We start from the raw sequence: 12,435 nt of genomic DNA, 5'->3' as shown, positions 1-12,435 counted from the left end.
ATGACGAGGCTAGTGAATTCTCAAAGTGCATCAAGTTTGAGAATGGTCTTCGTGACGAGATCAAGCAAGGGATCAGGTACCAGAGAATTCGGCGATTTGTCGATTTGGTGGACTGTAGTAGGATCTTTGAAGAGGATAATCTTAAGCTGAAGTCATCTCACTCTCGCGAGTTGGTTGACAAGAAAGGTAAGAAGCCTATGGATAGAGGTAAGCCATATGGTAGAGGAAATCCTAGAGCTGGGGAATGGAAGAGGCCTAGTGGGGGAGATTCTAGTGCTCCCGTTAGGTGCTACAACTGCGGTGAGACTGGGCACAGAAGGAATGAGTGCAAGAGTGGAGAGAAGAAATGCTTCAAGTGTGGTAAGGCGGGTCATATTGCTTCAGATTGTAGGATGAAGATTGTGACTTGCTACAATTGCGGCGAAGAGGGTCACATCAGTCCGCATTGCATTAAACCGAAGAAGGATCAGGTTGGTGGAAAAGTCTTTTAATGTGTACTGTGATGCTTCACTGATGGGTTTAGGTGGTGTTTTGATGCAAGATAAGCAGGTAGTGGCCTATGCTTCAAGACAGTTGAAAATTTATGAAAGGAATTATCCAACTCATGATTTGGAATTGGCGGCTGTTGTGTTTGTATTGAAGCTGTGGAGACATTATCTTTATGGTTCTCGATTCGAGGTATTCAGCGATCATAAGAGTCTGAAGTATCTCTTCGATCAGAAAGAGCTTAATATGAGGCAGAGAAGATGGTTAGAATTTCTGAAAGATTATGATTTCGGGTTGAATTACCATCCTGGTAAAGCAAATGTTGTTGCCAATGCATTGAGCAGGAAGTCATTGCATATGTCTATGCTAATGGTGCGAGAATTGGATTTAATTGAGCAATTCCGAGATTTGAGTTTGGTATGCGAAAGTACTTCCAATAGTGTTAAGTTGGGAATGTTGAAGTTGACTAATAGTATCCTTGAGGAAATTAGAAACGGACAGAAATCTGACGTTGGCTTGGTAGATAAGTTGACATTGATTAACCAAGGTCGAGGAGGTGAATTCCGAATTGATGAGAATGGTATCATGAGGTTTGGAGACCGAGTGTGTGTACCCGATGTTGCTGAGATCAGAAAGAGTATTCTGGAAGAAGGACACCGGAGTGGATTGAGCATTCATCCTGGTGCTACCAAGATGTATCATGATTTGAAGAAATTATTTTGGTGGCCTGGAATGAAGAAGGAAATCGCTGAGTTTTTTTATGCTTGCTTAATTTGTCAGAAGTCGAAAATTGAGCATCAGAAACCGTCTGGATTGATGGAACCGTTATTTGTTCCGGATTGGAAGTGGGATGGAATTTCTATAGACTTTGTATCTGGTTTACCTAGAACAAGCAAGAGTTGTGATTCTATTTGGGTTATTGTAGACCGGTTGACGAAATCTGCTCACTTTATTCCAATAAGAATGGATTATCCGATGGAGAAGTTGGCTCAGTTGTATGTTGAGAAGATAGTGAGCTTGCATGGTGTTCCGGCTAGTATTGTGTCGGATAGAGATCCGAGATTTACTTCTAAGTTCTGGACAGGATTGCAGGAAGCCTTAGGTACTAAGTTGAGGTTGAGTTCTGCTTATCATCCGCAGACAGATGGTCAGACGGAGAGAACGATTCAATCGTTAGAGGATTTGCTACGAGCTTGTGTATTACAGAAAGGTGGTGCTTGGGATAGTTATTTACCTTTGATTGAGTTTACCTACAACAATAGTTATCATTCGAGTATTGGTATGGCTCCGTTTGAAGCATTGTATGGTAGGAGATGTAGAACACCTTTGTGTTGGTATGAATCTGGAGAAAATACGGTGGTTGGACCGGAGATTGTGCAACAAACTACAAAAAAGATCAAGATGATTCAGGAAAAGATGAGAGCTTCTCAGAGTCGTCAGAAAAGTTACCATGACAAAAGAAGGAAGGACATTGAATTTAAGGAAGGAGATCATGTATTCATGCGAGTTACTCCGGTGACTGGTATTGGGAGAGCCTTGAAGTCGAAGAAGTTAACTCCGTGTTTCATTGGTCCATTTCAGATTACTAAGAAGATTGGGAAGGTTGCTTATCAGATTGCTTTACCGCCTGCACTCGCTAATTTGCATGATGTGTTCCATGTATCGCAGTTGAGGAAATACATTGCGGATCCGTCTCATGAGGTTCAGGTAGATGATATACAGGTGCGAGATAATCTGACTGTAGAGACATTACCTATGAGGATTGAAGATCGTAAAGTGAAGCAGTTGCGAGGTAAAGATATAGCAACGGTGAAAGTGGTTTGGGGAGGACCAGCCGGTGGAAATGTTACATGGGAGTTAGAGAGCCAGATGAAGGACTCTTACCCGGAACTTTTCGTCTAAGGTATGTTTTCGAGGACGAAAACTCTTTTAGTGGGGGAGAGTTGTAACACCCATAATTTCAGTTTATTAATTTAATTTGGATTTAAATTAAATAATTGGAATTTTAGAATTTAAATTGGATTTAATTGGAAAATAATGGAGTAAGAGCTATTGGGCTTAAGGTGTGGTGATAGTAAAAGAGGGGTGCTAATTAGTTAGGCCTTTTACTAAGTTATGGTTAATTTATTTTATTTTATTTTCATAAAATAAGAGAAATGAACCATTTGGGGAGAAAGGAATAACACGTGAAAAGAGCAAGAGAAGAGGGAGAGGCAAGAACGTGAAACCGGAAGGAGAGCATTCAAGAAACTCATCGAGGTAAGGGGGGACTCTTCCTTTTAGTATCTCTTATGTGGTCTTAGGTGATAGGTAGATTGATGTATGGTTTGGTTCAATTAGATATTGGGATTGTTAGGTTAGGGTATTCTAATTGGATTGAATTGATGATAATTGTGTGAAATATTTGGTTAATAATGAGTTTGGATGATGTTTTATAGTGTATAATTGAATGTATGATGATTATATGCCTGTATGTGATGTCTGGAATCGTTTTTGGGTGAAAAAGAGGTGAAATCGCAGGGTCTGTCGCAGACTTGGGGTTTGCTGAAATCGCAGGTCCGTTGAGCGGAGGGGGGTCCGCTGAGCGGAGGTCCCAACGTAGTTCGCTTATGTTTGACGTCGCTTGAGGTCCGCTGAGCGGGGGTCTGAAGGATTTCGCTTCTGCCTTGCTCCGCTGAGCGAACCTTGCTGTGTGTGAATTTTTCCAAACTTCGAAATAACGTATCTTTTGATCCGTGAATCTTTTCTTAGTGCCGTTTTGGGCGTTGTGCAAGTAATTCAATATTTTATATAATGAATGATGATTATTGGTATTAGCCGGTTTTATTTCTTTAAAAAAACTCGATTTAATTACTTGATGAGAATTGAACATTGTGTGCATAAGAGATAGGTGTGACAATGTGTTTGATGTGATGATGGATTGGTTGTGACTTGTTATTATGATTATGATGGATGCATGACTACTTGAATGATGTTGAAAACATGTACATACTTATTCGGTGATGTGCTGTTGAGATGAGTTGTTCATCGTGATTCGGTGTGTTTTAAGTATGTTATATGTGTTTCATTCATTCATATGCATTGATGTTGGATCCCGGTGATGTTTGGATCGTTGGTGGACATATTTCCCATTGTGCGGAAATTGTGTCGGTGGGCCGTATCTCGATGAGGCGTAGATCGGTTAGGTGGATTGATTCCACGGTTTATTGGTACCACATGCATAGTGTCAGTTGTGTCATATGCATTTTGTCATAACATGATTGTATGGATTTCTGTAGTATGTGTTGTAATATATTATTGTGTGAATTACTGAATAATAGATGTGAATCTGAATATGTATAATTGGGTGAACGGTATATTATGATGCTTGTTGCTTATGAATTGCATAATATTTACTAATTGAGAATGAGACTCACCCTTACATGTTGACATTTTCAGATTGAGGAGTAGCGGCATTAGTGCTTGGTGAGGATGACTCATAGAGTTTATCCGTTTATGTTGGGTCGTTTCGGTCATGCTCTGATCTGTAACACTGGGGAACGATAGTTATAGAGTTTTTATGAAATTAATCTACTTTAATTGGTGTTGGATTATGATTCCATTGGATGTATTTGATAATGTTTCTTATTCCGCTGTGATAAACATAATTACGATTTGGTGAACCGTTTCCCAATGAAGCATGACTTGACCATGATTGGTTTATTTATTTTATATAATTGTGGCACCCTTGTGTTTATGTTTTACTCTGATATAATTGTTTAAAAATTGCCGCGGGGTTTAGAAGGGTGTTACAGAGTCAGCCTCAATTATGGGCTTTGTACAGAACACAAAAACTCCTTAGTTTAAATTCTCCCCAGTAGAGTTATCTCTCGAGGTCAATAAGTCAATAAATCAATCAAAAGCCTCAAGCTTGGGCCTCATTCAAGCCAGCTAAAAATCAAATCTTTCAAACAATGGATAGACATAGCTCATCTTCATAGGTAGGTATTTCTCCTCTCTCACCACAAACAAACAATCATTACAATCATTTCAAACAAATCATCATTTCAAACATTCTCCCATTTAGGACTCGTGAAAGGCATGCTCTGGCAACACACCCAGACTTGTACGACCTTTTCCCTAATTTGGTTGAGAATATTTCATTTGAGAGGCATTTTGGCTGTCATACTTGATCAACCAAGTAGGCTCCCCCTCTTAATGAAACCTTTTAGCTTTTCTGTCACTTTTAAAATGTTTGTGGTGGAATAGTAGAAATACCCCTCTGTAAAGATGATTTCATGTCTCTTTACTGTAAACAGAGATTTAATTCAAGCTTCAACCTTGAGCTTCAAGCAAGGCGCCAAAATCATTTAAAATCCCTAATTAGTTCCCCGAACTACATTAAGCTCTGACTGCCATTAGGGATATGTAGGCATGAGGTTCACAAGGAATCTCAGCGAGCTAATAAAATACCAAAAATAGTCAGTTTGTCTGTCTGTCTTTTCAAATCAATTTCAATTCCTTCTCCTAACGCAAAGGAGAAACTTTCCCAATAACAAGCAACAAACACAATCACAATGACACAGAGAAGGTTCCCGTAGAGTACTACGGATATGTAGGGTGCTTAAACTCTTCCCTATGTATAACCGACCACCCGGACTCCAGAATTTCTATTCTAGGTGAATCCCCACACTTAGAAAACTCCTAGGGTTTATTTGAGATCTTTTTCCCCTCTCCTACTCGTTAGGATAATTAAAAAGTTCGTGTGATATCGTAGGAAGAACTGAAACAAAATTCATCCCGCCACGGGTGCATTCTCCTTCCAAATTTCGCGTGAAGGGTCTAGCGTGCCGTCCTCCCAAGTGAAACGGGGAGGTAAACAAAACGACCACCACACTACATCTACAGGAAAATTCAAGGATGCTAACAGAGTTGATCTTTATGGCGAAAGTGCATCAGGAACCATCCCAGTGGTAAGCATTAGACTAAGAAGACCTTGTACACCCGCATAGCTTAATTCAAAAACAAAAAGCTAGCTAAAGAAGTGCATATTTGAACCGAGAATTTTGAAACAGTACTGATTGCAAGAACGCCATTTGTTCGTTCCATCTCTTCTATGTAAAACCTCTGATTGATCTTCACACCTTCTTCAACATTCTCAACTCCTAGGAGAACTTTTCCAAGGCCTTATGTCTCCAACATGTCAAAGAATGAAGGATAGCTCCTTACTCCCTGTTGTATTTGGAAGTGGCACACCTCCCCTCAGTTGTTTTTAGGCTATCTTTTAGTTGTGTAAAAAAAGGCTCTTGAATGCGTAGTTCAAAGGAAACACTCTTTAAAATATTGACTATTTCAGACCCCTTATCGAGAATCAAATCCTACCATTGATTGTGTTTTTGCCGCATTGAAGAATTGTAAAATTCATTGTTCATCATTTCTAAATTGAAGTTTGTACTACATAATGTTTGAGAATCCATACACCTTAACAAAGCTGAAGCAAGACGTCTGTACAAAGGATATGGTGGAACTCCTTCCGAAGAAGATTCGAAAGAATAAGGAGAAGAAGCATTGTCTTGTTTGAGGAGAGTGTAGCAGAAGTTGGTTTCTAGGCTGAGAAGGTGAGAGTGAATTTAACGCGCTCCAGGAGACAATCGCTGAGCTTCACCACCGGAGAAGAAAACTCATTCCCATTGTCACCATTTTTGTTTTCGATTTTCATTCAACTCAATTGCTGCAATTCATAAACCTTCCAAAGCTTCTTTTTTTATAAAACTAAAGATAATATTAAAAAAAAAAAGAGAAAAGTGGGGGGACAAGAACCAAAACCCACTTAAATACAGTTAAACTGATAATTGGACGTGCCCAATTTATAACGATTCAAAGAAGATAGAAGAAAAAAAGGAGGAGAATTCCAAGCTAAACTGGAAGAAGGGTGGTAGCCTTGGAAGCAAGATATCCGCAAAATGATTACCTTCCAGTATGCTTTGTGTGTTTTTTGGAATTGATGGATATGATGTTTTCCTACTTCTAAGATAATGAATTTCATGGATTAGGATCCTCTCATGTTAGTTCTCTCCAATTTTCCCTGCTGCACTCATCACAACCATTCATCCACATGTTGCTTCACTTTTCAAAAACTTCATTTTTTGGTTATTTATTTTTGATAAACTCTTAGCCATTGGATAAGAGTAGGAGAAGAAGCTGGACATAAAAAGCAGGAGGTGATCCATTTCCGAATTTCATACATGTAGCTTACAACTTGTATCATTGACTTGCAATTTTGAAGTTGTATATCAAATTTTAAAAAAAAAAAAAATTACAAATTCGAACCTCGTGTATCTCATTTTTTGTGTTGAATCCGTTACAACTTTGTTATTAAAAAAAGAAATTAGTCGTTAGCCTGCATATTGAGTTTTCAAAATAAAAACAAAAAACAAATCAAAATCATACAAGTCGTGATTCAAAACTTAAAATTTTATTCATTTTTTACCACGACTTCTTAAAATTATATAAAATATATATTTGATTTTAAATAACGATGAGAGAGAGAGAGAGAGAGAGAGAGAGAGAGAGAGAGAGAGAGAGAGAGTGGAGAGAGGAGAGAGAAGAGAACGCAATGAGAAGTGGGAGGTGAAGGAAGACGTTAAGGAGAAGTGGACGGTGGTTTCACCTAAAAAGCGTTCCCGACGGTTGTTGAATGGCTGTGATAACTCGTTTAGGGGCAGCAGAAGAGGGAGATCCTGTCAAGTTTCTTCTTTTTTCGTTACTTCTTTTCCGAAAAAGTACTCGGCGAAGGATTTGTATCATGTTTTTGAATCATATGGTGATGTCGATGAGGTTATCATTCCTTCAAAGAGGAATATTCGGGGAAATCGTTACGGCTTTGTTAGATTCTTTGACGTTGAAGATGATAAGAGATTGGCGACGAAGCTAGATAAAATTTTCCTTGAGGATAGAAAGATTTATGTTAACATTCCTCGTTTTTCTCGAAGAATGCATGTTGATTCTGAGAAGCCTAAACGTGGAGATGTGAAGAAAAGATTGGGTGTTCCTAGAGATTCTAATCCAGATGTTGTGGTGAAAGAGACGAAACTCAAACCAGTTATCATCAAAGGTGACGACCGCTCTTTTGCACAAGTTGTGAGTAGAAATGCTAAGAAGATGGTGGAGGTTAGCTCTGGTTCGGTGCAAGGAAGAGGTATGGAGAATCATGTTCTGGTGAATGTGGTGTTCGATGATCTGGATAGTTTGTGTTTTTCGGCTCTTCATAAGGCTTTGGTAGGTGTGGTGGAAATTCCTAGCTTCTCGTTTGAGCTTCAGGATGCTTTGCTCTCAGAAGGTTTCTTCTCCATAGTGGCTATTCAGCTAGGTCCGAATTTGTGTTTGCTATCGGAGAAACAGAAAGGTTGTCTTTATGAGTTTATTGAAAATGGAGGTTGTAAACTGAATCAATGGTTCAAGGTTGTAAAGAAGTGGGAGCCGCAAGATGTTGATGATGAACGTGTTGTTTGGGTCCGCTGCTTTGGGGTTCCTTGTCATGTGTGGGGCGAAATTTTTTTCCAGTCTTTTGGTGTGTTTTTTTGTGTGGATGAAGCCACTAAGTTGAAGTCTTCCATGGAGGAACTTGAGTTTTTTTTCCAGAAGGTAGAAGATGAATGAAAAATGGATTTTGTAAGGAAAAAACAAAAACTAACGAAAGAGAATGAACTGTCATTCATTTATTTTTTTTTAAAAAAGTTAATAATCTAAGTTAAATCACAACCATCAATTTTTTTATGCCACGTGTTGCATATCTAGAGTTATGGGTAACTGGACATTTTCCTAAATGGAGTAGATCCTTACTCGTTTGTTCTTTCATTTATATATATACCACCATACTCTCTAATATGTCATTCACTCATTTCAAAATTACAAAGCAACAAGGTTAAATTTGTCTATTCATAAACAACACAATATTCCAACCTCTTCAACAAATCTCATGTCGTCACCTATAATGTCCATTGGACAAAAGAATGTACTTTACAACATACCTTTTATTTTCTCCTTCTTCACGTTTTGTACTTCCTCTCCCTCCCAACAACTTTGTCTCTCTTGGAACAACTCTCTCTGAAAACACAGAAGCAAACCCACTCACTTCCTTCTACATCTTGTCTTTGAATCCAAGTATTTTTCATCTTCATGGTGCAGTTCAGTTCATGGTAGTTTGGAAAAGTAGTGTTTTAAATTTTAATTTCAGAAGGAGAGTTGCTAGGTTATGAGTTATGATAGAGTTCAATGGAATGTATATTATTATACCGAAGATGAAGTTGAATTGACATGGTTATAGAGATGATGTTGTTGTGTCTTTGATTTGAACTCAAATGATCCTTTTGGTGCGTCTGTTTTTTATTTGAAGCTCAGAACATTGAATAATAATGAAAATAAAACCTTGCATATGTTGTTTTGTTTTCAAGAATCAGGAAAATAGTTTTGTATGCACTGTTTTTATATTTTATTAGAGACAATATAACTTGAACAATGACATTGCATATGCAAACAAACTTAGAAATTTTCAAGAACTAAATTTAATTTGTAATAGTTTTAGATATTGTAAAGAGATTATGGAAGTTTAAGCAGCTTGGTCAATTAGTAAATAGTCTAATGATAACTGAAGTGTGTAATTGAATGACTTTATTTAAATCTTTCTCTGATGTCAACATCAACATCACTATAAAGTGTATTTTAAAAGTTGTCAGTACAATATTAGGTAGTATGTAGAAAACATTGAAATATACATAAAGTTTGTCTAGCAAACGAGTAAATGATGGTCAAAAGAAAATAAAATAGCATTGACACAGTCTTTTGAAAAAAATTACAGATTTTGAATACCATAGGTATCAACTACTACTATCATAGGGATCTAATATAGTATTATTTCACTCTCTTTCATAGAAATTTATCATAGACGTACAATTCTTTTTTTTTAAACCAACGGTTCTTAGCTGCAGTTATAAATTTATATTTAAAATATTATTGAATCATTTTAGACTATCAATCATTTGCATTTTTTTAATATTAAAAATTTGATTGAAATTATTTATGAAATAAAACGGGATACAACCTATTACATTCAATCAAAAAATCATATACAAATATTATTTATATTGTATATTTGAAAATATTATCAAAAAGATCAAATAACATTTTAAAATTTGTAACGGGACACGACTAGTTAAATTAAAAAAAAAAACATTGATAGATATTACTTTTAATGTACATTTGAATACAAATTCACCATACAAAATCATTTTAATTAACAATTGTCTTCATTTAAAACACAAAATTCTTATTTTCAAATGTTAAAATTTTATTTTTTTCACGAGACATTATCAGCAAAAAAAACCTATTTTATTTTAATTAATAATTATCTATATTTGCTATATATATATATATATATATATATATATATATATATATATATATATATATATATATATATATATATATATATATATATATATATATATATATTCACAATGCACAAATCTATTTCTCACTTCATATCACAAACTCAGTGTTGTTGTCCATGCGTTTTCTTGTTTCTCCACTGTTGCTTCCATTTGTAATTTCTTTGATATTTATCTGTCTCCCTTGATATTTATCTAATGTAATATATTATTTCCTTACAAAAATAAAAGCAATATATTTTATTAATTCATTTGTTTTTCTTAGTTAATTTTAATTTTAGGATTGATTTTGTGAATTTAGAGATTTAATATTATGAATTTTGTATTTACAGAAACACTAGAAAAAAATAAGGCAATTTTGTCACTCATCACCACTCCAAGGTAATTTGGTATATTTTTATTTGATATTTTAAATTGAATAAAAAGAGTTTCTAAACCATTTACTTTTGTTTGAATTTTAGGTGTAATTGTCGCTCTTCCGCCTGATTAAATATTCCCTTCAATTTACTTTGGAGATGCAAGTATCCGCAGATCGGATCCATTGCCTATCATTTTAAATATATTAGTGGGAGGGTTAATTATCCTAATATTAGTGGGGATAATTCTTGGAAGTATTTTACTGCACACCGCCATCAGTTGCCGTTAACTAGACCGTACTTGGAGTGCCCTTGCCAATGGAAACATGGGTATCTTACAAATTTGAGGGTAACAACAATAACCAGGTAGATCTAATTCCTTGTTGGACTTTGTATTAGATAAAGTACATATTGTACTTCTTATCAATGAATTTTCTAATAAAGAAAAAAAAAAAAACTTATGTGATTTTGATTATTGTTGTGGTTTACATCAAGGTTGTCAAAATCGAGTTTTTATTATGACTCGTGTTGCCTATGTAAAATCAAAACGTAAAATCGAAGCGTATAATCATAGAGTTAATCTCATGTTAAAATAAATTAAATTTATATACAAGACACACATACAAACACAAACACGTGTGTGCGCGCACGCGCGTGCGCACACACACTTGTGTTAAAATAATATAAAATTTATATACCTGACACATAGACAAAACACACGTAAGAGCTCGAACGCACACGCACGCACGCACATGTGTATATATTGAATTAACTTTAAATATTTTGATATTTCCTTGCATCATAAAGCAAGAGGAGATATATAAGACTTTGAAATGATCTAAAACACATACAAACGAGTACTCTCGCAGATATTCCAGTCAAGTTTGAATACTCCATTAATCTGAGTCTTTGCTTGGCACTGCAACTTCCAACCACTGTCCCATCAGCAGCAACAAGTGGTGGTGAAGATGATCTAAAACACATACAAACGAGTACTCTCACAGATATAGCAAAAATCACAACTCTAGTCACTACTGATAAAATATTTGTCAGTAGTGACATGAGTTGTGCCACTACTGACAAAGCAGTTGTCAGTAGTGGCCGGGGTTGTACTTTCGCTATATGAATGGGAGTACTCATTTGTGTGCGAGAAAAGTGAAAATCGTAATTGGAATATATGAAAATCCCAGCTGCTTACATCAATGACCCTTAAAGGTACATCACACCCAACAAAAGAACAAATTAATGCTGTGAGGTAAAATATCATTAGACTCATTTTACACAACTCATATATATTAGAGAAAATCCTAATTTTCACCAACCAAAAAATAATCTCTTGATGAACAACAGAATTCAAATCCACTGAAAGAGAACCAATTTCATTGCTAGATACAAGAATAAAGAGTTATACAACTAGAAAGACCGAAAGCATATCTAGGAAGAGACAATTATCCTGCTACTATCAACTAAATTTTTTGTGTATATATGAATTATTGCAAGATTCTTCATGTAAAAACAATATATAAGATAAATTAGAAGAAGATTGTTACCTTTGCTATGTTGAAAGATTCTTAATGCTCTATACGATGGAAAATTGGAAGAAGGTAAGGAGACATTATATTATCATCCCACTTTCCGGAAATGGTGTAACAAGTTTTTTTCATGAACTTTCTAAAGTAGCAAAAAAATAAAATATATAAATTAATTAAACTTAACCGACTATAACTTAGTTATATCTTTTTCTCCTAGCCACAGAAAAAGAGATAGAAATGATTTTTCATGATGAAGAAAGATAGCTTTATCATGAAAAACGAGACAGAACTCAACAAAATTAATTACACCATCAGAAATACTCGAATTTCCTGCGGATTTATCTGCGGATTTCAGCTGAATTTCCGCAGGAAACACATTACCTGCGGATTTTCCTGCGGTTTTTCGTCCCCAGCTAAAACCTTCGTGGTAATATTTTTGGCAGGAAATTCCGCAGGTAATTCCGCAGAAAATTCCGCAGGAAACACTAAATCCGCAGGAAAGTTTAAACCTAAAATTATTATTTTTTAAATATTATCAATTGTATACTTAAATAACCATAATATAAAAATTAAAAATTTAATTTAAAATACTTTGAATTTAAATAAGACAAATTGAAATTCATAGAACAACTTGTT

At 35.6% G+C, this 12,435-nt stretch overlaps 1 protein-coding gene across 1 annotated transcript; it reads left to right on the top strand.

Moving 5' to 3' along the window:
* Positions 1-7,081: 7,081 nt before the first annotated feature.
* Positions 7,082-8,124, top strand: LOC131597658 (uncharacterized). Its single transcript, XM_058870341.1, has 2 exons — positions 7,082-7,095; positions 7,185-8,124. Exons 1-2 carry the CDS (start codon positions 7,082-7,084, stop codon positions 8,122-8,124), a joined length of 954 nt encoding a protein of 317 aa, XP_058726324.1.
* Positions 8,125-12,435: the final 4,311 nt, after the last annotated feature.

Source organism: Vicia villosa, linkage group LG4 (genome assembly GCF_029867415.1).
Source record: "Vicia villosa cultivar HV-30 ecotype Madison, WI linkage group LG4, Vvil1.0, whole genome shotgun sequence".
Classification (NCBI taxonomy): Eukaryota; Viridiplantae; Streptophyta; class Magnoliopsida; order Fabales; family Fabaceae; genus Vicia; species Vicia villosa.
Note: the sequence above shows the minus strand (reverse complement) of the source record. Positions and strands in the feature narration are given on the sequence as shown.